The sequence below is a fragment of the Hippoglossus stenolepis genome, chromosome 11 (genome assembly GCF_022539355.2).
Source record: "Hippoglossus stenolepis isolate QCI-W04-F060 chromosome 11, HSTE1.2, whole genome shotgun sequence".
Classification (NCBI taxonomy): domain Eukaryota; kingdom Metazoa; phylum Chordata; class Actinopteri; order Pleuronectiformes; family Pleuronectidae; genus Hippoglossus; species Hippoglossus stenolepis.
Window position 1 is genome coordinate 6,075,004 of NC_061493.1, and position 27,141 is coordinate 6,102,144.

A 27,141-nucleotide genomic window follows, 5' to 3' on the forward strand; every position below is an offset into this window, starting at 1 on the left:
GTTTCCCCTCTTTCCACACAGTTTAAATACAGGAGCTGCAAGGTCAAGTGTGTAATATTGATGTCTGCCTCGGTATATCTCTCTATGTGGTTTATTGCTGCTTACTTTCGTAGGTGTGTCTCCATTCTGTGTGTGTGTGTGTGTGTGTGTGTGTGTGTGTGTGTGTGTGTGTGCGCATGCGTGTGCGTGCGTGTGTGTGTGTGAGAGAGGGAGGGAGGAGAGAGAGAGAGAGCATCTCAGATCAGCGGTTAAAGAGATTCAGCCCACAGCAGCGAGATGACCAGCAGGGTCAAGGCCAGCTCTGTGGCAACACAAATTGTTCCACTCGGAAATCCTTCTCCTTCTCTGGGGGCGCACAGATCATCGCGCTCCCCTGTTAAAAATCTTCACGGTTATAGAAAGCAGTCTGACTCTGGAAAATGGACACCAGGGCATGTGAGTCAATAATGACACAACCTGAACATATGCACACATGGCAACAGCCCAAAAAAAAAAAATGTAAATTAAATGCCTGGTTGTGTATTTTTGTTGAATTGTAAGCGGGAGATAGCTTTGTGTATTTTATGCTTTCTCTAACGAATCATATTAGTTTCCCTGAAAGGCTACATCCATTTTTACCACTTCATTTTTGTGTTTGAAAATCCCAGTTGAACTTACTTAAAAAAAGCAGAAAACAGATAGCCTTAAAAGTAAATATAACTCATATTTTTAAGGTAAGTTTACGTTATATCTACTAATAATATAATAATAATAACTTAATTTAGTCAAGATTTTCAACTTAAAGATTGCAAGTGATATTAACTTGTTCTCTAGCAGTATATGTAAAACAGGTAAGTCTGACTTTGTGGCTAGGGTATGATTTAGTAAACTGTATTGACTTAGATATTTTAAGTAAGCACAATAAAGAAAATTAGTGCCATTTTAAGCCAATGACAAAAAGACAAATTACATCACCTACCGACTAATTCCAACAACATCTGTTTGCCTGTATGCACATCGCATATCTCGCAAACCGTTCATCGTATCAGCTACACACCCGAGAAAGTGCAGTGTAGAATTTGTTTGCGATTTGGACATGTGATACATTAAAGATTAATGAAACTCGAATAAACAGGCGTCCAGCACTCTGTAGCAGTCAGCGGGGGTACGGCAGTGTGCCTTGAACATGTCTTCTTCTACGTCCTCTGACAAACTACAGCAGTGGTTGGCAATTAGGTCAAACGGTCGGTCAAATTCACGACCAGATCATAATATATATATTTTTTATTTCACCATATCCGACTTACACACAGGCACAGACGGACTGACCTGCAAAGGGAGCTGCCCTCCACCATGTCAACAACATTCACAGAATCGCTTCCTGTTCTTCAAAGTTTGTTTTGTGGCTGTAATGCTTTATTCTGAGCGGAATTACAGAGCTTTTATGGCCAAAGGTTGTGAACTTGGGTCTGAAGATTGTGTTGATGAGTCAACAGACCTCTGTAGTACACGACATGCCATGTATGAAAAAATAAGGACAGTTTAGTAAATCCTTAAACCCTACAGGTATATTTAAACCATACACATGAACAACAATAAAGCTGATTCAGTTTCATTCTATAAAAAACATTGACTATAAAATCTTCACTGCAGATAAACCAGGTAGGATGAAAACAGCTTTGCACACAATGTCCATTATGAATCTGAAGTAGCTCCTTAGCACCACAGGCCAAGAGAACAGCCCATTCCAAACAAGCAGGTTTGCATCCCTCTTGTGATTACATGAGTCAACTGGATAGTGAGAAATAAGTAAAGAAACCTAATGTGAAGTAAACAAGCTCAGCTATTCCCTTTGACAGTGATTGAGAATATTCAATACATGCTACACTTTCCTTAGAAGCATTCAGAATGAACCCACATGTATCCTGTCTCCAGTCGTATAAAATATTTCACCAGTAGCAGCAAACTATAGTTTAATCTATCTCTTTGTCTGTCTTGGTGCTTTTGTTGAGGGATTAAAGCAAACCAAAACAGCATGAAGCGAGCCACGCTGAAATACTAATTGCATTTTTTGTATTGTGTGGCTCAAACCACAGAGCGGGGGTGTTTACATTACATAGCTTTCCCTCCGGACTCGCCCAGCACATGTTGAACGGATCGATTCTCTCTTTACACACAGCAGGTAGCTCGGCTTTCTCACTGCCTTCACTGCTCCCTCTTCTTCACTCCACTTGTTGCTGCCGTGCTGCCGCCCTCACCATCTCCAAGTTTCTTTTTCTTTATTTTATCTCATTTCATTGTACCCCGCATGTCTCTCTGGGTAAATATTTCTACCTCCCGGTGCAGCTCGGTCTCCTCCTGTGCTAATTTTTTTCTCTTTGGCTGTCACTGATTTTGCGGCACTTGCTGCCTCTGCAACTCCCCTCCTCCGTCTTAATGTCTCTCTCTGGTTCCTTCATACTGTAACTCCCTCGTTATGCTGCACTGTCTGCTGTCACTGCCTCTCAGGACCTCATTTTAACACTCTCCCATCTACTCTCTTCTCCTTCATCCCTACTCTTTCCCCTCTTCCTCACCTTCAATTTCTTTCCTCTTGCATCTCTTACTGTATCCCTGCTGCTCTTCAAAGAAACTCATACCAGGCTTGGAAATCCTGCTCAACACACACACACCCACACACACACACACACACACAGAGAGACACACCACCTCCAGGTGCGGATTGTTTTTAACGAATCCTACCAACCCGAGGATGAGAACTGACACAGTGATGAATTCACACACACATACATACACACACTGCATGCAACCCACCACTATGTATGGCTACACTGACGAGAACACCCATAACACTCTTATGAATACAAATAGCAATATGTTTTGACAGATTTTTGTGCAAATTGTCCCGACTCTCTGGAAAAAATGAATCTCGAAAATGGCAACATTTCAGAAACTCCTGGAATATTTTTGCTTTTCACAGGATTTTTTTCCACAGGATTCTTTCCAATTTTAAGTTATTTCAAAAGAGACATATTGTGCAAATTTTCAGGGTTCATCATTTTGATTTGTGTTATTTCTTAAAAAATGTATCACCTTCCTCAAACTTTCCAATGCTGAAGCTCCTGTTTCCAGCCACTGTCTGATTGCCCAGTCTACTCTGATTGGCCAGTAGCCGTTATAAAGCCTACATCAATGATGGAGCAAATACCAGAGAAGAACTCTATAGTCCAATGAATATTGGACGAGGCAGACGCCTGTAAATTATGGTAATGTGGTGCAGTGATGCTAAATTTACAGTCCATTTACATGCCTCCCAAACGTGGCCCTTCTCCTCATTAAGCCTCCATTACATGTGAGTGCATGTGAGGCCTGAGAGAGACATGTATGTAGTTCAACAAGTCACGCCAGTAATGAGCAGGTGTCAGCGCTCGTCGCCCCCACGTTGCAACACACAAGAACGTGGTTATTCAGGGTGACAGGCCACTTAGGGAATTGCCGTTTGAAATTGAATTCATGTAGTATTACACTAAAGGGAACTATTAACCAGCTGAACTCTGAATGGAATGGCGGAGCCTCATTGATCTTTCAGTGCATGCAAGTGCACTGCATGGGAAATCTTTACTGAAAGGCAGCAGCAAAAACAGCTCAACTGTGGTCACATTTCTTTCTTTTTGGTGCAAATTAGACTCAACTCAGCCGCCGCAAACATTTGCATGTGGATGTGTCATGCTTTGACTGAGTGGTGAATGGATGTTTCATTCTGTTGGCTGTAAACAGATGGAAAAAGATGATAAAAAAGAAAGAAGGAGGCTGGTTTACGGCGGGTGAATCAAGCAGGAAATTCAGTTGTCGGAAACCGATAAAAACACTCTCATCTGATTTGAGTCAGACAAGGAGGAACGATAAGATTAGTACAGATCATGTGTATTAAAACTCTCAGAGGAAAGGCTGCGGAGAGATGAGTCATGTAAAGTCTTATACGTTTCCAGGTTTATTCTAGTTTAATGGGCTGAAGCAACATTAGATCTGCTTTGACTCATCGAAACAAAACCCCTTTCAAAAACATCTGCCCACATTACCCATGTCATCTCCTCCCCCCTCATCATCTGTTCTCTCCATCCTCTCTGCCCTGCCCTTCTCCCCTTCACCCAAACACACCAGCACCTTTCTATTTATGCACCCCTCCCTCCCTCCCCCTGTCTGTCTTCCTCTCCTTCTCTGCCATTATCTCTCATGACATCCAAATGACCCTGTCCTCATCTTCCTCCTCCTCTTCCCGCCCCTCCTTCCCACTCCGCCAATCCCTCCGCCTCTGTCATCCCTCCCTTTACCTTGTTGAGCATGATGACAGCCTCTTGGTTCACTCCGGTGATGTTGAACGTGTCCCCGGTCTCCCCCTCCAGGATGGTATACTCCAGCTTGGCATTCTCGCCGAGGTCGGCATCAGTGGCTGATATACGGCCTATCTCAGCGCCAGGGATGGCGAGCTCAGAAACGGAGAAGGACCACATACCTGGGAGAGACAAACGACGGCACACGTTAGGGAAGAAGCCTTCATGATTCATTGTGCCAATAGTTGTCAAGTTAAACATTTAATTTTGCCTTTTGAACAGTTTTTAAATAGCCGTTCCCCACTGGGGCAGAGCCAATATTTACAATAATTCATTCAGATAAGGAGCCTTTAATTTAACAGAACTGAGAGGATGAAGGAGAGAGAGAGAGATTAAAGACGAGAAAGCTTGTGTGTGAGTGCACAGCTATTAAAAGTAAGGTAAGATAGGGCCAGAAAAACCTGTCGTTACAAGTAACTCAACTGAAAGCAAAGATTAGAGTATGAGAAGCTGTTTCTTCTTCCTTAAAATATTTGAACTTGATGATGTGAGCTACCTACTCATCACAAACATCAACATTTTTTTTTTAAGTCCCTGCAGGCGTCCATCCCTATAGTATGAATCCAGATAACACACCCTTTCATGTGTGCTGCCATCATGTTTAAACATGTTGCTTTTACTTTTATTCCCGCCGCCATTAAAGAGGCAGTTTGTACTATAGGAACATATTGTGCATTTCTCTTATGATTCACCTGATGCACCTGATGATGAAAAGTACCACACGCAACATGGTGCAACAGCAAATTTCACACAAACACACACACATATCCACCAACGAGTTTATTTTTTCCCAACACAAACACACACACACACACACACACACACAGAGTGGCCACCAGCAGCCCTGACAAGACTAAGTATGATAGGAAAGATAGAAATTGAGTGAGGGAAAAGGTAAGATATCACAGCTCACACACACACACACACACACACACACACACACACACACACACACACACACACACACACACACACACACACACACACACACACACACACACACACACACACACACACACACACACACAGCCTCATTCAAACAGAGCTGTTATCTGCTAGGCTAAAGCTACAGGAATCAGATAGACCTGTAAATGTGAGGGAGAACAACATCGAACAAGCACATTGGGCTGACAGAATAAAAGATAGCCAGCACTTCAACCAGACAGTATCTGAGCCAGCACACAGTCAGATGAATTTTGTAAATCTGACAACATCACAGCGAGACAAAATGTGAGGTTATTTCTCTTTGCGGATCCGTTATAACAGTTCACACATCAAAGTGGCACTGGCAACCAAAGTTATCAGTCATGGTGTTTGATAGTCGTCTTTTTTAGTCTGCTGATATCTGTATCTGATATCTGTAGCGAGAGGCTTCCCCAGGACTAAATACTAATTTTCATGAAAACACACAGGGGCTCCTCTCTCCAACAAGTCTTCTAACCTATAAATAACAAAACTGTTTTGTTGTCACCGCTTTAAAACATTTCCAATTGCTCAGTTTATTCTGGCACTGCGATTGGCAAGACATGATTTTGCCAGTGGCTTATAAACGACCAACCCCATAGCTAGGTTTCAGTTGCGTTTAAGCAGGAAACATAATTATTTTATTATTATGCTCAAAGGTTATTTAATTTGGGTTACTATTTGAAAAGGTTTACATTGTCTAATGTTCAGAAAACACATCCCTTTTCTCAAACTGTCCATTGCTGCAGCCCAGTCCGCTCTGATGGTGGCCCCCTGCAATGTCATCGGTCAATTGCTTCCAGTCTAGACCTTATCTGCCGCTCCCGCTTTATCTGGCCTGGTGCTAGACTAGCTGCAAGGCATTAGAACCTGCACTTTTATTTGAAATTCATCAGCTTCACCTATTGACCAGTGAAATTAGTTATTTTATGTTGTTTAGCTTCGAAAAGGGAGAATGCGAACAAGAAAAGCTGCAGGGAATCATGACACCAAAACATCTGAGAAGCGGCGTGTGGATGTATTTTGGGTTGTACACCGTAGAAGGCATAGTAATAAACTAACAAATGTACCATTCACATGCCATCTATTGATATATTCAAACTAATTGTGTCATATCAAATCAGCTGATTACTTGATTTCTGGAAAAAGTGATGGCCCTACTCGGCGTGCATTGCAAGAGATTCATGAAGAGTGTTCTGTGGGTGAGAGGAGATCTCTTTATTGTATACTTTTTACCTTTGTAACACAATAAACCTATAAAACACTAGAAGATAACAGAAAATACAGAAAAAGCATAATCCGTCTCTTTTAAAACCAGTGGTTAGGATTTTGGAAATACTGATTTCATGAGTTCAAGTCACCCGATTCTAACCCTCCACCCCTCCAGACACCAAAAACAGACTTAAAAATATTCCACCCTGTTTGAGAAACACTGAACTGTTCTTTATATATACAGAGTCTAATACTAAAACTGGCAGAGCAAATCTACCATGAGCGAGTTTAAATCTAAAGAGTAAACACCCACAGGCTGTTGAACCCCCCCCAAAATTTGACAGAAATAATACAAATACTTCTCAGTGGTAGAGTGGCTAAATCCCTGATTATACTTCTATAGGAAGTCAGGGAATGATGGGTTATGTATTATTAGAGAAGGGATTCAAACAGGGTTGTCCAGACTAATCAGATGCTGACAAAAATACTCACCCTGGCTTCTGCCATAGAACTGGATTTTATGCTTGATGCATAAAGGGGTAAACATAGTACTAACCATGTTTTACAACTATTCTGTTTTCTTCCTGTTATTGACGTTGTCTATACAGGACACTTTCCTGCAGGCGCTAACTGTTGAAGAAATCTTCCTCATAATGAAGATATCCATCTGGGGGATGAGCTATTTCGTGGTGTTTCAAAGAGACCATGAACAAAAGAGGGAAATATAATGTTCCCCACATTAGTAAAAAATAACTCTTTTATAATTTCTCTCTAAGCTGGCAAACAGAAGTTATCCACTGATGAGACAACATGTTATTGCTGTGGTAATAATTGCAAGGACAACTCTAAAAACAGAACAGCCAAGATGGATTTGAAGGGATTAGAACAAAATTCTTTCTTGATCAACATGAAACCACAGTGAATCAGATACTTCTACATATTTTTCAACAAACAGACTTTTATAGTTAAATGATTTTACCGGCTATGATCTCCTCATTTACACAATTTAGTGTTTGTTAATTGCTGTGCTATTGAGGAATTATCTCCTGTAAAATACTCCACTAATCTAACTATCTGATTATTTGTGTGTTAGTGCTCTCCTTCTGTGGCTGCTGGAATAGTGGCTGAGATTTCTGCTTGATGATTAAAGTGTAACTTCACCCCTAGAGTAGCTTTCAGACATGCACTGAACTCCTGATAGTCTCCGGACATTCTCCGAAACGGCAGTATGTGACATGAAGAGAAACGCATCTTTTCAGATTCCCACTCACTAGCCTTTGGTGTTGGCGGCCCGACTTTGATTAAAGGCAGTTAACTTTGATATATATATATATATATATATATATGTCATGACATGAAGACATCCCTCATGGTTAACTCTATATGAAAGCATTGACCCCTGCAAGGTCCAAGACGGTTTGAAACACTAGGTGGGGTTATGAGCCATGGTCAACCCTTACATGTAGATTTGAATTTGGTATAAATGTGATATTAAAAGCAGCATTAGTGTATTTCAGTACAGAATAGTCATAAAATGTACAAACATTTAAGAGTGCAGTACCTCATTAATCTAGATAACATTATAGGGTTCAAATGACACAATGTCACCAGTGATATTAAAATGAAATAAGTTTTCCATCGTTAAATAAGTTGTTAGCTGCTAGCTTGCACCACACCATTACAAGCAGTAACAATCACAGCACTCAGCTCACTGCTGGCCTCATGACTCTAAAGGGCCATGAATTAGCTCCAGTACCATATGCTGCTCTCCGTGCTGCTCTTTACCCACTTCCTTTTTTTCTTACTCTACTTCATTTACCTCCTGGTGAACAACTGCCTCCTCCAGCAGTTTACTCAAGGTGCTCCATCAAGGAATGTTTCCTAGTGCATAATGTGTAATATAATGACTGGTTTCACCTTATATACTGAATTAAAAAAGTGATTGAAGGTCACTTAAAGGTAAAACAGTATCAGTGCCACCTCTAAAACGTACTTACGAATAGTGTGATATAAAATGAACTCTCAGAGCGCTGTTATTCATAAAGAGGAATGCATTTCTCTTTGTTCATCACTCTCTTCCGACCAGAATGAATGTTGTTATTGCTCATTACTCAAGACCCCCTCCTAATCACACAACATTGAATTTGTACACATTTTTACATTAGAAACGTAAATAAGATTCTTTGAGTTATAACAAACACCGAACGGTATTCTTCATCCTGATGAACCCAATGACGAGCAAATGATTTCAAGCTTGAAGGCAACTTTTCATGCAAGTCTGACTTATAGAAATTACATTTTCATAATAGATGCAACAGCAAATACGAGAGAAACACAGTGGTGCTCAGGTTACATTTTATCATAATCATCCCAAAACCATTCCAAAATGCTACGCATAGAAAATTGCTACAACTTAAACACAGGGTTTAGTGGTTGAGGAGTAAGGCTGGTTAAGCCCAAGTGACGTATGACACATATGGGGAGGCTGTGCGGGGGTGGGGGGTATAGGGGGAGATTCACGAACCAGAATGTCACTGGTTCCGTCCCTGGCTCCTCATTCCACATGCCAAAGTGTCTTTGGGCAACTTACTGAACCCAAATTTACCTCAGGGGCAATACTAGAACACCTGAAAACGCATATCACATGACCATTCATGTAAGCTTGATATGTGTGTGCTTGTGCAAACAGGAAGCAGCGATCTACTCTGTAGTCGATTGCAGACCTACAGCAAATACTACGAACGAGGAACTACAATGGTGAAAAAGAGACCAGGGATTCAGTTCTTCGACCGATGACGAAGTGAAACTGTTACTGACACTAAGTGTTCACCGTGTTTTGCATTCAATGCTTGTAGTAGTGTTACAACTAGTAAAAACAATCAGGAAGTGAACGCTGGTGGCTGAGCCAACATCATCCGTTTTTGCCCATCCATGCTACAGTTTCCAAACTCCAGTAATGGCGCTCAAAAACTCTGGAGTAGTGTTGACTCCAGGCGTAAACGTAGCAACAGTGACGTGTTTTAAACTAAAACATTGTAGTGTGGATGTAACCTTTGACTGAAGACAGTACTGTCAACTTGTACAAGGATTTTATTTAAATGTGCGTTGTGTACTGCATGTATGCATGTTGCCATTACTAGATCTTGGATATATTCTGTAATAGACCAGTAGATCTAAGTAATTAAACAGTTTATAAATGTATAGTAAAATGTTTGGCTGAGGCTCGAGAGAATCAATGGTTTGATCCCTGGCTTCTCCAGTTGGCACGCCCAAGTTTCCTTGGGCAAGATGTGACTTGTTGTGTTGGGAAATGCTCAAGCCTGCAATCTTAGAGTCTAATAAAAATATATTTTTTGCAAAATATTTACTGAAAAGATGTTTCTTTTTTTCTCCTACAATATCCACTCCTGCAATACAATATCTCCTTGTGGCAAATATAAGCATGATAAAATATTTATGCTTAGGTTCAGGCATCCACATCACATGGTTGAGGTTAGAGTAAGATCATCGACGTGGTTAAATATTTAAGAGTCAACAATGATTAGAAGCACAAGACAAGACAAGTTCACAACATTAACATTGAACCATAAATATAATCTTTCCCTATCCTTGACCACGGTGCTGATGTTTCCTAAATCAAACCACTCTCAAGACTCAAGAGTGTGAACCCTGGTCTTTGGCATCACAGTCCTGCACAACTTTGTTATAAATGTATAAATGTAGCAAATACATACAGTATGCCTCAACTTTAACGTAACTGGCAGAACAAATATGTACATATTTCCTAAGAGACAGGGTTGTTTCATGTTTATCTTTCTAAATTTGCTTAGAAGGTATTAGAAGGGAGCAAATTATTATCTGGCAGTGGCAGATGTAGGAATGTTATAAATCAGGGGCCATAAAGGGACCATAAAGGGGCAAATTATGTGTCCAATATCCACACACACAACTACTGATTGAGTAATGTGCACATTTAAGTCATTCCTTGTTTACTGTAAGCTCTATAGCTTTGATCAAAGCCATACATCATTGAAATATGTTTAAATGATTCCGTTTTAAATACGTTGTGTAAAAAAAAAAATTTAATTTTAATTTTTTTTTTAACAAATAGACATTTCGTTAGTATTGATAGTAAGTGCCTAGTTTATTTAAAACAAGAAAAGACTACTGACACGACAGGGGCACTTCAGGGGCTAATCAGATTTCAGCTTGGGCCAGTGCCCCCCTTGGCCCTGCCCCTGGATCCACCCCTGGTATCTGTAAATAGAATCAAGAGTGGATGTTTTTGGAATATTCAATCATAATCTGATTTTACTCCAACAGCAATGATAGTAAAGTACATTGAAAATAATGTCCACATACTTTTGGCCGATTTTGCTCCTTAGTTCCAATGAAGGAAAGTCTTTGTGTAATAACAACGTGGACTATAGAGTGCTTCCAACTTATTGGTTAGGTGAGGGCCATTTCCTGTTTTAACAGGTCCCGAGAGTGTAAAGTAATGGATTTCCCACTTTGGTGAAGAAGAACTCGACGGATCTGCACAGAGTCATGACCTCAACCCCTTCCAACACCTTGGGGACGAATAAGAGCACAGACTGTGAGCCAGGGGTGTTATCAAAAACCATCAGTGTCTGACCTCACTGATGCTCTTGTACCTGAATGAAAATCCCTGCGGATCAGGTGGAACGCATACATAGAAAAGTGCAGGGTGTTATAGCAGCGTAATAACACCCATGGTTAAGACATTTGGGTGTAATGTCTGGATGTCTACATTGGTAATTTGTTGTAACACCTGCTGTAAGAATACATAATTGGGCTGATATAACGTGATAAAACTATGTTGTGTGTCATATAACAACTCTCGAAGTAAATATATTCTGCTGCTGACAGAGTATGCCAACGCCCACGTGGTACCGCAGGGGTCTGCCCGCTGAAAAGGACACCGTGTGCCAATGAATCAATGCTAAATGCCAGTTTATGTGACTACCATGCCGACCATCTGGGACTGACATCGCAGCAGAAGGCTGAGACGAAGGCAACTCGAACATAAACAGGCCTGTTGCTAATGAGACAGCAAATTAGGAAAGTTATTTACAAGTCAGAGACTGTGGTTTCTATCGATCTGTGCTATTGTGCGGTGACGCAGGACAACGCACACCTACACTGCCGCAGCAGCTCCCTGACATGGGCTCTCTCACACACACACACACACACACACACACACACACACACACACACACACACACACACACACACACACACACACACACACACACACACACACACACACACACACACACACACACACACACACACACACAGAGAGAGAGGTAGAGTGAAATGCTCCAGCCTCTCCCTCTCTAATACACTCTTGTCACACACAGGAAGCGCTCACGAGGACAGTGACAAAGGGGGTGTGATGCTGGCAGTGTAGACTAGAACTAGTCATTATCAGCTTTCTGCTCACTCAGGAGAGCAGCTGGCAACACAAGTCATACATCTTTTCCACCTGTGATGGACTGGTGGGGGAAATAAAAAGAGGAGGATCCAGCACGGAGGAGGGGAGGTGATGGGGGGGGAAGAGGCTGTGGTGAAAAGGTGAGTGGCAGGGAGAGATCCCCGGCTCGTTCAGCACATAGAGAAGCTTGAAAAGCAGCACGGGTCCCTGATAAAAATCACACATCGGACAAAAATAGAGAGCGGCTGGGATCTGTCCTCTGCCTTTGTTCGCACAGGTAAAGCCATTAGAGCAGGCTGTGAGGAAACAGCATGGGCGCACTGGTTCAATGCTTCATGTCTCACTAATATAGGTGCTCCCCACTGGGCTGGCCATAATTGTGCCAGGGAGAGAAGATGGAAAGCCCTCCTGATCTGTATTTGGGCGATACTTCACAGACAAGAAAGACCCTCTTCATGTCTTTTTCACTTCATCCATATCAGCCTGTTCTGATTCCCCATGACAAATAAGTTCAGTAACAATTGGTCAGGGACTATTGTGATCAGATGAATGGGGCCATGTTGGCAGGGGGGATTAGTTGGAAATGAAGTGAAAGGACGGGTGGTGGGAGTTAATTAGGAAGGGTGTACTTTAACGCAGGTTTAAAAGTGCAGAAAAAGTATTACGATGACAGAACTGCTGGATGGAGAGGGGGAGGAGACTACATCCACACTACTAATACTACTTTCAACTTTGCTATGGATACTCCTCGTCCACACAACCTGGAGTTTTAGAGCCGCTAAAGCAGAGAAGTTTGGAAATGCCGTCCTGTTTTATTCTGAAAGCTTGCGTGCTATGTTTTAGTCTAGATTTGCAGATAGAAAGACGTTAAGTAAAAAACAACCGCCATTAGCTTTGGCTACCAGTGTAGAACGCAAAATCAATTACAAGAGTTGCTGACCCTGTTATCTTTGCAAACAGCTGTTATGCTGTTAAATTCAGCATTTTACTTGAATTTTATTGGCTTTCATGTCTAGAAACAAGCTATTATTCGAGCATTCCTGTTTACACCGGCAGGTGCATGCCCAGTGTTCATGAGCAGTCACTTGATATGCGTTATGAGATGTGTTAGTGTGGATGGGGATTAAAACTCACTACAACATTTTAGTTTGAAAACAGTTTTGCATCCACAGTGGATGTAGCCATAAATGTGAGCTGAAAGATGCAACACGAGAGGGACAGAGAAGGTGCAAAGACAGAAGTGCAGAGGGTGAAGAACCAGCAGAGAATCACTTTTTGAACATAAGTGTGGACCGGGGCCTGTGTTGTAAAATCACTCAGAGAGGAGAGGAGGAGAGGATTGAGTGGGGGAAAAAGGAGCATGTGACACATCCTATCTGATGAAGCAGAGGCGGTGAGTTCCTTGTGATGCTGGTGGTGTTGGAAGGCATAGAGTTAGGGGAGTCATTAAAAAAATGTCTAGCTGGCTAAAGCGCACTGGTTTTGAAAATAGCCTGAATAAAATCTGCATCCGTTTAGGGGAGTCCATCACACAGGCACTCGCACTCGAGAGGGCTTAACGGAAAGGGCCGGAGAGACAGGAAGGGAGGATCAAGGCGTGGAGAGCGTGATCACGAGTGTCAGAGACAGAGAGGGGGAGTGATAGCTGAGGCTGCGACGGGGAGAGGAATGCAGAGCTGCTGTTGTAGGCAAAAAATCTTTATTCTTCCCAAGACACAACAGGGTTAAATTAAACTCCAGGCGGCAAGAGTGGAAGTGAGAGTGACACCTTGTGTCTCAGCACTAATGGGGTTAACAATTAAACAGTGTAGATCTTTTCCGTCTCCGGCTCCGGGCCACGCAGCATAAAACAACGCATGTTACTGTTTAACTTGCCTTGTGCAGAGAGAGGTCGGCCATTAGCCATTACTGAGCTCTGCTTTAATGCCATATGAAGTAGGAGGAAAAGGTGGGGTGTGCCTGAGTGTATGTGTGTGCGTGCATCCATTAGTCCATTAGTGTATGAATGCCTCTGCTTGCATACTGGCGTGGGCGCACCAAGGTGCCTAAGTGGAAACAGTGCTAAACAATGTCGACTCCTCGACTACGTGTCAATCCTGAATCAGGGCAGGATAAAGTAAAGCTCATGTATCTATGAGTAACTAATGTCATGGAGCTTTATGCAGCGGCAAAGTCTCAAATTATATTCCTTTTAAATGAAATTCAGCTGTAAGGTTATAAATGCCATTTTCAGACATGAACTCCAGAGAATGTCTGCACAATTGGGTCTGGATCTTTCAAGTAAGCGCTGGCGCAGCAGGCGGAGGAAGGATGTAACGTATAAATCCTGCAGCGGCGGAGATCACGTGTCCTTGTTTACAGCACATTGACACCAGCGTCAGCTCTTATCACCCAAACATATCTCATCAGTTTTGTCTGTCTTCTACGTGTATGACTCTGCTCTTTCATCCAGAGATATTTGTATTCTTTTTTGTTTTTTACATCTGCCGCGTGTTAAAGTCACCCACTCGCTAGTGGTGAATCCTGCGGAGGATCTCCTGCTGTGTTCACACAACAGCTCCTTCAGACATTCTCTAGAGTTTTTATTAAGGGGCTAGTCAGAAAAACTCTGAACACTGTGACATTTGCGTTCTCACATACAGCCCTTCAGAGTGTCTGGAGATTATCTGGAGTCCAGTGCATGTCAGAAAGCAGCTTAAAATACCATGACAAGGGCTGGTGGGCTGGATGGCTGACTGGTATGACTAAGGGAAGGGAAAGGAGAGTTTACGGCTGGCTAAAAACCAGCCAGACTCGCATCTTGACATCCGTGCACCTGCGAGAATTGCGAGAGAGAAATGCACGACGAGAGGTCAAGGGAAGGACAGGAAATGGGAGAACGAAGAAGGGCTGAGTGTGACAACAGAAAAGAGAGGGGAGGGAAGAAGAGAGAGAGAGAGATGTGAATGAGAGCAATGTCTCCAGCAGTGATTTTACTGTCTAGTGAAGCAGAAAGCATTGAACTTTAGATGAAATATTAATACAGAGCAAGAGAAACAGAGGGAAAGGGAAAATAAAAGGATAGAAAGCGCGCTGGTATTAGCCACCTCCATTTTAATTACTTTCTCCCTTCATTTCATTTCCTCCATCTCTGATTTGCGCTCCGGAGACGTAAAACTTAATTAGGGAATAACAATTATTGGAAATTATTGCCTATTACCTAATTGTTTAGGTTATCACCACAATCATTATTTCTCTTTTGCAACTACAACAGAGCATTAGAGCCAGAGGAAATTAGTCAAAGTCTTTTAGGGAATCAAATGCTCAATTTTACCCACAAAATGTGCTGGTGCGGAGCGGGGAAAATCCGGAGGTTGGCTTTAATTAACACAAGGTGTTGTTCCAGCCTGAAGGCAGGCGGCAGACATCAGGACACGGATTCACTGAGATGAGAAAACGCTTCTTGTTGAGAGAGAGAATGAAAAAAAAAATCCCATCAATTTGCGACAACACCGTGAGTTTCGAAAGAAGAAGCTGGAACGAGAAGAACCGAAAAAAGAATCCAACAAGAACTAAATTAGATGTTTTCTCAGGCTTGTTTGTACAAGATGATTTACAGTGATTGCAAACATTATGTGATTGTGGTGGAAAAGTTGATCAAATTGTTTTACTCGCAGCCCAAAAAGTGAGATTAAATATGCTTTAAACTTTGAGAAGTTTTGTCCAATTAAAGCTAGGGTAAGTAATCCTCGAAAAGTTAGCAAGAGCAGGCTACTCTTTGAAAAAGTGCCACCAATGCATCTCACCCTCTTTTAACAGCACTCTTGTCAAAGCTACCCCCCAAAACACATGAACGTGCACTGACTGACAACTGATACCAGGCGACTTTTCCGTGACTCGATTGCTATCTTCTGGCTATCATCTCTGCTTCAGCGTGTGTGTCTCCTCGGCATGTGCCATTTGCATTTGTGATGTGGCTTTAACATTCGAGTTGTGGCTTTTGCAGTTGTCTTGTGGGGTTTGCATTTGCGTGAGACATCTCGCCATCGTACTATCAGGACGTGAAGAAGAGGATTTCAACCAATAAGATAAAAAGCTTTTTACCAACCCTACCTTTAACAATTATTTGTATTATTTAAGAAGAGAAGAATAGAGAAGAGAGGAGAAGAGAAGAGAAACAGTAACTACAGTACATTGCAGTAGCTGTGATTGGTCTTCAGACAAATTAGACAGAACTAGCAGATAACTGGTTATTGCACAACAATATATTGCAACTGTTGTGACTTTACAAAGCTTAAAATAACAGCTGATAAAGGTGGCAGATGTTGATAAATATATCATTTGCATTATGAATATATTTAAGCAGTTTATCTGTAACAGATTACTTCTGTAAACTAGTTTTAGAGTGTTTTATGCAAATCAGTGTACTTTGCATTCATGCGCTGTGACAAAATGAGCCTGGTGAGAGTTGAACCCATAATTGCAAGTGCAGCAGTTGCAATGTACTAAACCACACGGGAGACTTTGTACAGTGTTGGAAAAACAATGACAGTGCAGGTGCACAGCTTCGACAGTGTTGTCGGAGAAAACAAAAAAAACGCTATTTACAGAAAAATTATGGATGGACATAATTACTCGAAACCAAGTGGATGTTTTCCTTTCGGTACGATAATGAATCATTGGGAGATGTGACAACAGTTTGTTTCTAAACGTTGAGCACGGGCCCTATCTCCATCCAGTCTCTACTCTCCTATCCCTTCTTTCCTTTTCTGGTTCTCAGTGCAAATCATGAAAAGATTCCACATCTTACAACGAGCAGATCCTGCTTATCTGTGACCCTCAGATTCCTCTTAGGTCCATCTTGGCATCTGCACATCTGCACCCCCCTAAAAATTTACCTCACATCCCGCTCAGCTCGCAAAATGATCATGTGTTTATCCAATATAGAAAGGTATTTTTATGATTTATAAGAGCGATGAAAGTTTTCGGAGGAGCACTCAGTTTGGCCTTGCAAGCCTTTATGTATAAGGTATGAGAGTACAGGGCTGAGGCAATTCATTTCGCACCCCTGCAGCAGAGTAGTATACCCACCGCCGCCTCTCTGACAGAGACTGTATAGTAGATGGAGCTACTTAGAATATCTGGAGTGAGATGACATGCTGGCCCGTTTCCAGTTGTGTCTGAGAGGCAAAGGAGGAGAGGGTCAAGAGTGTGGTGGAGGCAGGAGGGGACAGAAAAGACCTCAGGAGCCTGTTCAGTCGACTGCGCAGGGATCCTCAAAGGGGGTTAGGTGGGGATGTTCATGCTCATCCAAGTGCACATCAGTGTAGTTCCTCAGTGGCAGGGTATAAGGGATTTTTAAAAGACTCTCACAAAGTGTTTGTGTTTCTGTCTAAGTTCTTTCCAAGCATCCATTTTGATGGGCTGGAGATTTGCACTCGTGGGTACCAACACGAGAGGCAGGCTAACTGAAAGAAGACACACAGCGATGTGCGACAGCCAGCGATGGCCCACCACACCCCGCTGAGGATGTGCCGCTCACAGTCCAGCGACTCCATTCATCAAGCTCGACAGAGAGAAAGAGAGCGCGAGAGAGGAGAGGGAGAAGAAAGGAGAAGTAAACAGAGGCTGAGAGGTGTAAGGGAACGTTGCAAGACAACAGTGAGAGGGATTGAGTGCTCGGGCACGACAGCGGCTGAAGGTAGGTGGGCACAAAGCAGAGAGGAAGCGAGGAAGGAGTGATGGAAGGAAAGGAGAGAAAGGTTTCGACACTCCTGGGGAGGTTCCCATTAACATGGAAATCACTTCTTCTTCCTTGGTGCTCCATGGCTCACTGATGGCTTGGCAAAGAAGAGAAAGGCTTTAGCTCCTATTATTCTGCGTGAGGGGGCAGACTGCCAGGTGAGATGAAAAAGTAACGTGAGAGAATAAAAAATTGTCAAGACAGACTCTTTTGCAGCCACTCTCCCTGCCTTTCCTGTATGTTCCCTAAAAGCAAAGGGCCCAGGCAACGCCGGAGAGAGCGTGATGGATTCACCTAATTTCCACAGAGGCCCGAGCTTATACCAGGAAAAGAAAAAGGGAGAGAAAATGGCCCCGTTTGGGCAATTTAATGAAGTTTTAAATTTCCCTGTTTTTCTCCCTCTGTGATGGTGGGGGAAAGTTTCGAGAGTGAAAATTCTCAGAGTGTAGAAAATGTAAGACCCTCTTGGGCTTCCGTAAGGCTGGATTGCCCACATGTAGGTCTATTGAAAACCCGGTGTTGTATAGGGTGATTACTGCACAATGAATCTCTCCTCGGAGGATCTTTTGGCTGCACAGGATTGTGGAAGAAAAGCTCGTCAGGGGAAGCGCTGGCCGCGGATTCCTCCAGGAGCAGCCAATTTGATGTAGCGCTAACCTCCGAGTAAAGCCTCATTTGTTTGTGCATGTGTATGTGCAGGGGAACAAGGGGGAGCCAGCGAGGAGGACAAAGCGCCACTACCCACGAGGCTGACTGACCCTGCTACTTCAACACTCGTGCACCCGCTGGACATAATACACACCAACACACACACAATAATACAGTTAGTGGGCTGCAGCAGCATTCATACCCACGCAGGATAAGGAACCAAGCAGAGCTCTGTACTGTGCCACTATTGACTCCAGGGCAAAGGCACTGATGTAGCAGGCCTAATTGTGCGTTGTGATATGAGGGAGCCATTTCAGGAAATACTTTTCATGCCTCAGCGCTATCTCCTGCTCCTGCACTAGCTGCAGATACAGATTTTTCATATGTACTGTACATGATACAGTATGTTGATGTGCAAGGAACTTCTCCAGGGATGTTTTTAAACCTATAGAATCTGCCAGAGCTGTCAATAATAAGCCAGATACCAGCCCTTAACTCGTCCTCTTTCATGTTATGTGCACATGCACAGAATTACACCTGCATACATAAACAGACATACATCTGTCTGCATCAGGGCAATGAAACACAACACTGAAAACCTGCTCCGTTCCATTTCCCAGCAATCCCTCCAGCTCTGTGTGAGATGAAGTGATTTTCAGCGAGCCTGATTATCACTGTCACCATAAAGCCATTAGCCTTACTCCTCTGCTTTCTTTCTGTTTCCCCCCATCTCTATCCCCTCCATCCTGTTGTCTCCCTCCTCCCTCCTTCACGCTTTAGTGAACTTGCCCCCGGGACTCGCTTTCATGCATTCTAAAGAGTGCCGGCTTCACGTCTCTATATCGTGCCAGTCCAAACAATGGGAGACCTCGGCACGTGGGTGGCGATCGTTGGACAGGACGACGGGACGTGGGCGGCCGCACTGGCCCGGATTGGCCCCATGCACGTGTCCCTCTACTCTGATGAGCCCATTACTAGTCTGCAAATGGACATTAGTCATGCCATTTAACTAAATTCATTATCGATGCCCTATTGAAGAGGACACAAGCCATTTTCAATATGCACTGGATTTTATTGGATGTGATGCGGCTGCTAAAGAGGAAGTGACAGAAAATGATGTTAGCTGATCCCAGCGCTGGTGGCTGTTCTGGCGATGATGGCTATTTTGTTCCACATATAGACTCTCTGTGGTATGTAATCGGCCATTATTATATAGAAAGAACTGTGAGAACACAAAGCAGGCAACTTACTCCTCATGTTCCATTAACATCATTTTCTGCATGAAAATTGCATAACAAATGATTCATTATTAAAGAACAGTATGAAGCAACTGATTAACCCCAGGAATGGAAATTATTCCTTGGCAGCAAACACAAACGTTCATTAACAATGGTTCCAGTATTTTGTAGTCGGACTGTGAAAGTGGATGGTTTGACAAGTGGGATTTCTCAGCACAGACACTTTCTGCCACACTGACTAAAAATGATTGTCCGCCGAGGCCGTTTTAAAACAGGAACAGATGGGGGAGAGTGCGATAAGGGACACGAGGGTACCGGGTGTGTGAAGAGTACACACTGAGCGAGTGGGAGTCAGGAGTGTGTGTCCATGTGTGTGTGTTGGCTCCACGTCTACTGATCGTGCAAGTGTGCAGAAAAAGACAAATAAACACGCAGGTAAATTCCAACAGATGAAGAAGAAGCTCACGCGACAAATGAAAACACACACACACACACACACACACAAGGTTATTCCAATCTGTGAGTACTCCTTCAGCTCACCCACTCATCCCTCTTTGTTGAGTGCACTCCTCTTTTCTTTTCCTCACTAAAGGACATAATACCTCGATTATCCCGCCTGAGTTTCATTTGCTCCTCCGCTCCCCTTTCTTGTACATTTGTCTCCCTGTCCCCTCCGTCTCTCTGTGGTTTCCTCCACACTTTCTTCATCTCCTCTTCTCACCCACTCCCTCTTTGCTTATTCCCCTTTGTCTTACTCCCCTGACAACTTTATCACACCTTTCCTTGCAACGCCATCTTTTTCTTTTTCTGGGAAAAAAAAGTCCACACTTAAGCACAGCACAGCACACACAGGAAGATGCTCATTCCCTTGTCCACACCTCCTCTTTCTCTGTCTCTATCTCCTCCCATACACTCTCTCTGTTACAGTTGCTCTCCGGGGAAATGAATTAGTAATATTTATGATGAAGTCCTCTCCCAACTACTCCCTCTATCTCTTCCCCCCTCTCTCTATGTCTCATCTCCCTGGTGCATAAAATGACACTGGTCTTATCAGAGCTACCTATGTAGTCATCTGTCAGCCCATCTATCTTTACATCCATCAAACCACTGGGAGAGCGATGGCTCCCTCAACTTTTTTATGTGGCACCATTGGCAAGCCAAGGTTGTTTGGAATCCACATAAAAACGGGAAGTGGCACCTGCGTCTCCATCTGCGAACATGTCACCGAGCTGAGTTGTAGCAATTCAAACGGCAAACAAACAAGAAAGTTTCCAAATAGCACAAGTTACGAGCCTCTGGATACAAGGCAATACCTTTGTTTCATTTTGCTAGGGTAAATAAGACGTGAAAAGAGAATGTCCTGCGTAAAGGTGGATGCCATGATTGTTGCTTTTAATGATATTTCAATACCAATAAAGAATCACATCTCACGAAGGGAAGTACCATTAAAAAGTGAAAGTATATTGTAGAACTGACTCACTAATGACAAGAAATAATTCTGAAGTAGCACCGGCGTGTATCAAAGAAGCATCGTTCTTATCATTAGAATTTACATCAATTATTCACAAAAAAGAAACAGGAGACAAAACAGAGATTGTTATAAGCATTTCATCTTAACACTCCAGAAATGTCTGTCTGTCTGTCTGGCATGTGTAGAAGTGGCACTGCTCCAGTTTCTAATATAATCAATAATCAATATTTTCAAGTGTCAAAGTATTCGACAGAGGTTATCCTCCTAATTAACCCTGTTTTCAGAGTAGATAGAATAAAAAAAAAAATTGTACGGGTTAAATGGTCATCTTATTTTTAGGTACACTTCCTGCCGTTGCTCTAGCCTCTATTTCACTTTATCCCAGAGAGAATTCAGCTGTGGAGTGCACGCAGCCATAAATTATTCAGCTACAGTAAACATGGAAAAACATGTCTGAATAAATGACTACAAGGGTATGGAATTTCAAATCCGTCTTTACAACAACAGTATGGCCCGATTACAAACGTATACGACGCTGTGATGGTCGCCATCATCTTAATTTCCCTATGGATTAGTTTATCTACTGCGCCTACCCTGAAGCTTTGTAACAGGAAACTGATAGTTTGAGATGTGATTCGGTACCTATCACCCTTGTTTACTCTCAGACAATTAGCCAACCATGTATTCCACACTGCACAGCCATAATTAAGAGCTTAATCAGCCGAGGAGTTGATGTGGAATGAGACGGTAATAGAAAGTCCCCTTTAGCACTTTTCTTTTACATCTGTCTGCCTTGTGTACTACATATTTTAGGGACCAGTTGGCAAGAAAAATGTATCTGCTCGCTTTCTGACATGTTCTCATGAAAACAATAAGCCCACTGAGAAACATGCAGTCCAGTATTAATGCAAACGCAGAAATAAAATATCAAGAGTCCAATGATATTTCTGGGATAAAGGCTTCAAATAATCTCTGATTAATATGCAGCAAGATACTAAAAATGATCACTTTGTCGACTGTGTGTCTCCATATTTGTCACCTTAAGTGTTCAAAACGTGCTGCTACCTTTAAAAAGTTCATTTGATATGGATGAAAACAAAATTAAAGCTTTTCTTGCACCAAAGAACGCGGAGGAAAAAAAACATCAAAAAGCACGGTGCTGTCCAAATACATTTGGAGCACGGTGTACGCCATTTCATAATGAGGCCCAAAGGAAAGTGCGGCTGGAGCGTGATGTTTGCCAATGACGCGTCTGAAAATATTCCCACATTCTCCACTCATCATTTAACCAAAAAACAACTCCTATTTGAACGGTAGCCTACTTCGCCCTCTGTTATACTGTCTCCTCCGGGCTTCAGAAATCCCCTGACACCTTCAAAACCCTACACACAACAAACCCACTTAGTTCCTCGAATCATGCGTCACACAGCAAGAAAATTCGAGCGCCGTGAAAAGTTCAACCTCGCGAAGCTGGACCTGTCCTTTCTACTCGTTAATGTACGGCTGATACCTGGTTCATACACTCCAACGTAATCCTCTCCCTCTGGTAAATGCCACGAGGAATAAGCAGTGTTGACCTTGGGAGACGCTGGGGCCGGATTTGAGGGTGTCTTTTTAAAAGCCTGGGTCTGTAATTGAGTAGAGCGGCAGGGTGGCTGGCTTTGATTGTGTGAGTGCACGGGAGCATGAGTGGGAGCGTTTGAGGGAACACAGAAAAAAAAGACAAGCAGAGGATCAGGGAAACGCACAGATATATAAAAGGCAAATGTGGGACTGTGTGCGCTGTTCACACACACACGCACACACCGCGGGCGTAGGCTAACATCAATCAGTCTTCATCATCACGACCAGGAGAGGCAACAGCCGGGAGCTTCGGTAGACTGTGAGCTTTTCTGGGCAGCTGCTGGTACCGTGAGGCTCTTCATCACCCAGACAGTTGAGAATGAGCTCTGATTTCCTCCCAAGAAGCCCCCTGGTCCTCAAACGCAGCCCCGTCCAAAACAGCAGCTTTGATGGGAGTTCAAGTCGACCAACAAACCTCCTACCCCAGGACATCATTAGTTCGATTTTGGAATTAAAGCCGGTGGTCGACTGGACCGCAGACACACATCTTGTGTCCGTCCGGACTCCTGACTACTCATGAATCCACCTCCACTCTGCTCTGGTACGTCATGTCCATCTGCTACTGCAACTCTCAGATGCTGAGTTTAATTCATTTCACTGCAAATGCAATGTGCTACATTTATTTCACAGTTTTCTTTTCCTACAATATATGTAGATGTGAACAATTTAATATCTGCTGCAGTTAATCATTTTTTTGTCCAAACCAAGTGTGATTTTCAAAGAAGATTTTCACAGTTTGTGTCTTTTTATAACACACATTAACGCTGTCTTAATAAGCTGTGGAAGGTGAATGTTTGAGTTTCCTATTATTGATTTGGACAAGCTATAATAATATGTTGAACGCGTATACTGTAAATAAGCCTGGTTGACGTGTCATCACTTCTTCCCACAGAGCAGGAGTGATTTAGGGATGCAGTCGTGGTGTCGAGGTCAGGCGGATTCACACGTTCAACCAATCACCAGCATGTCTCACCTGTCAATCATGGCGTTTCAGCCCGTTTTTTTTAACAGCATCAAATAACTAATTAAAACCAAACTGTGAGTACAGACGTCAACATCAACTGAGTCATCCTATGAAAATGTTCTCAAAGATGCACTTTAGGTCGTGACGCATGATGCATGTCCAAATGCTCATGTTTCTGAAAGTTTGCTAAGGAAACAAGGTAAAACTTTATAATTGACAGATGAGACTGACTCGTGATTGGCCAAGCACACGTATCGGCGTAACTTGCAACTTTAGAGCAACTTTAAATGTCATCATCCACCTCCAATTCTGTGTCTCTCGTACCTGTTACTTGTAGTCTCCCTCTGTGTGTGTGTGTGTGTGTGTGTGTGTGTGTGTGTGTGTGTGTGTGTGTGTGACAGGTGTGTCGGAGTCGGAGCAGAACCCCACCAGCTGCAGCCAGTTACATAATGAAGACCTCTATAAATACTCGTCCCTGCCGCTTCCACTCTGCCAGATCATGGACTCAGTCAGTTTCCCTTCAGTGTTCCTGCTATGAGCCACATTTGTTACCAGTTTTGCTCTTCAGCATTCAGCTGTTGTTGCCCCAGTTTCCCGGCGCTCATCCTGTTCTCTGTCTCCCTTGCGGTCCTGTCTGTTCTGACTCTGACCCCTGTCTCCCGCCCCTCGTCTGGTCAACCCTGAAACCTGGAGCAATCAGCCACCCTCGGATCTCATTCTCGACCTGCTAGCCCGGTCAGTAAGTTGCTGCTTGAGTTCCTGGTTCTCAGCTTGCCTGCTCCACATCTTCCCCTGTGCTTTGCAATAAATATGTTACCTCATTCCTGTCTCCATGTCTGTTTGTGTCTGGGTTCACCTGTTCTCAAGCCCCTAGTAGCGATCATTTAAAGCTAACTTTGCTCAAAGCTCTGATTGGGGACCTGTGGGAGTTGTGAACCTGTCGGTTCTGTCAGACTGTGAAGCTGACATCAATTCTAGCTCAAACAGCTAAAGTGCCAAGCTGTCAAAAATATCATCAGTCACATATTGCAGCATTTTAAGACATGACTTGGTCTAACTTTAGGTTCTTTTCTGTCATAAAACTGTGTGCACTTAGCTCCACAACTAGCTGCAGTAAATAACCTAACTGGCCAAATCAGAAAACCATGAAAAAACCTCACATCACTTAGGCTCTCTTCACATGTTACCTGTCAGTTTTAGAATTGATCTTAAGATTTTATTGATCACCCATAAAGCACTTCATGGTGCAGCCTCCTCATATATTGCTGAATTACTGCTTCCCTATGATGGAGACCGGAGCCTCAGATCCTCCAGCAGGCTGGCTGCTGCTGAGTCCCGACTCAAGACCAAAGCTGACCGGGTTTTTGCAGTCGAGGCCCCTCAGCTCTGGAACTCCCTGCTCGAGGATCTGAGGCTTTAGGAGTTTCCAGTTTAGTCTGAAGCTAAATAACAGATGTGAGAGGTGCCTTGGACAAACCTTCCGGACCAACAGATCAAAGTTTTGTCAGACCAAAAAGGGCAGACTTGGTCCGAATACAATAGCTGAATTGAAAACAACAGACACAAGCTTTTCTACAAACCAATCAATGTTGGGGGTTAGGTAGACACAGCCCACGCAGGTGATGATGACAGGACTAATGTAACATCAAATGTAAACAATGTATCAAAGACAAGAACCTTGGTTTGGAAATAACCCAGTATGTTTGCTCAATTTCATCTAACAGAGAACTGAAAGACCACATTTAATTAGAAGTTTACTTTTCTGAGAAACTGATTGGTTTGAACCCTGGGATCAACAACAAGCGACTGTATTATCCCGAAGAATTGTCATCTATTTTTACTTTACTTTCTGAAGACATCTTTAATGGAAAAGCAACTTATCTTTCCTCTGAGCCTCTCTCAAAATTAAAAGGAAGTATAACTGTACAAAAAGCTACACATCCGAACTTAAGCTTTCTTCACTTTAATTGGGAGACGGTCAGCAATTACCACAGAGGAGTCGACAGATGCTGAGATGAGAAATGACAAAGGATGACATGACATAATGGATGACAAGAACGCTGGCCATCGAGGCCAGTTGGTTCCCTTGATCATTCACAGGAAAACTAACTGCCGTGTCCTTTTGAATGTAATAAAGGACACACATACCAATTCTCAAGGTGCACAGGTAGAGGGAATGGATTAATGTTGGCCTCTAAGACATCAGTGCACTCCTGCACAGAAGAACCAGAGCAGTGCTGCACATGGAGGCACTAACTAGCTCACTGACCTCCTTCTGGATAACTACAAGATGATTTGTAGGGTAATGTCCAAGTAGGACAGTAATATCCACTAATCTAACTTGATTACGAGTTCCTCAGCAGATTTAATTTAAATTTCTACTTTCTGGTCTTATTTTTTTTAATATGAAATAATAGGCTAAGGCACTGGAGTAAGGCCCAATTTAATTTATAAACATCGCAAGCATTACATACGCGGGTTGTAGACCTTTTCCATCCATCCTTCCCACTAAAATCACACTTCATAATCACAAACAGTGACATTCAATTGAGTGTTATCAAACAGTTGATGAGGTCGGTCTGATTAGAAGTGCTGTGGATTATTCCCAGTAATCTGAACGTATAGCTGCTGTACAGCATCTGATCTGTCATCGCTCGGGCGAGTGAAATCCATGACTGAATGTTTGATGAGGCAGGAGCCTCCTCCGCCCGACTGCTGCAGCTGCTGCTGCTGCTACGGAAACCCTGACAGTACCTGTGGGTCAAAGAGGTCCGAGCACTCCTCTGCCTTCTGGGGCAAAACAAACACTATGTTTATGCCGTTACGCAGCCTATTTGTTTTCTCCCAGCGTTTACCATGTAAGGAGTGTTATAAAGTCAAACACAGCAAAGTCATTAAAAGTTTATCTCTGTTACTTCTCGGTGATTGACAGCTCAGTTGATGCTGCATTGTTCTAATGAGATGAAACCTCACCAATCTGGTGCTTCGAGCCATAAAGAAGTGTTTGCAAACAGCATTGGACTCCTGCTCTGTGAGTATGTGCATACACGTGTGTCTGGGAGTTATGTGGGAGGCAGCACATACAATTACTGCACATATGTGTGCATGCAGTAAGTACAGGGTGTCATTTCCTGCTATTATGTTGTGCTGCCTGCCTCCCTGTCGACTACTCATTCATTCACTGTGGCCTCTCAGGGATTGCATGGTTTTTGGTGCAGTAACTCACTCTGGGTGAACCGTGGAGGATTATCGTTGACATCAGTGAGGTGCACGGTGACGGTGGTGGTCCCGGATAGTCCGCCCAGATGACCCCCCATGTCCTTGGCCTGAAGCACCACCAGGAATTGGTCCTGGGTCTCCCTGTCCATGTCGGGCACGGCTGTACGCAGAATACCTGGAAAACAGACAATACAAAGAGTCATCAGAGTGGCCCTTGGGTATTTAAAGCAGGGAAAGTAGAGTTTTTACCTTA

General features: G+C 43.1%; 1 protein-coding gene across 2 annotated transcripts in view; it reads right to left on the reverse strand.

Moving 5' to 3' along the window:
- LOC118117832 overlaps window positions 1–27,141 on the reverse strand; it is a 146,965-nt gene that overhangs the window by 31,168 nt on the left and 88,656 nt on the right. For both annotated transcript variants that reach the window (XM_035170429.2, XM_047342121.1), the window contains exons 5-6: window positions 26,896–27,063; window positions 4,311–4,492 (exon numbers count right to left, since the gene is read on the reverse strand). In XM_035170429.2, coding sequence (XP_035026320.1) covers window positions 4,311–4,492; window positions 26,896–27,063 — 350 coding nt within the window. The remainder of the gene's footprint in view (window positions 1–4,310; window positions 4,493–26,895; window positions 27,064–27,141) is intronic.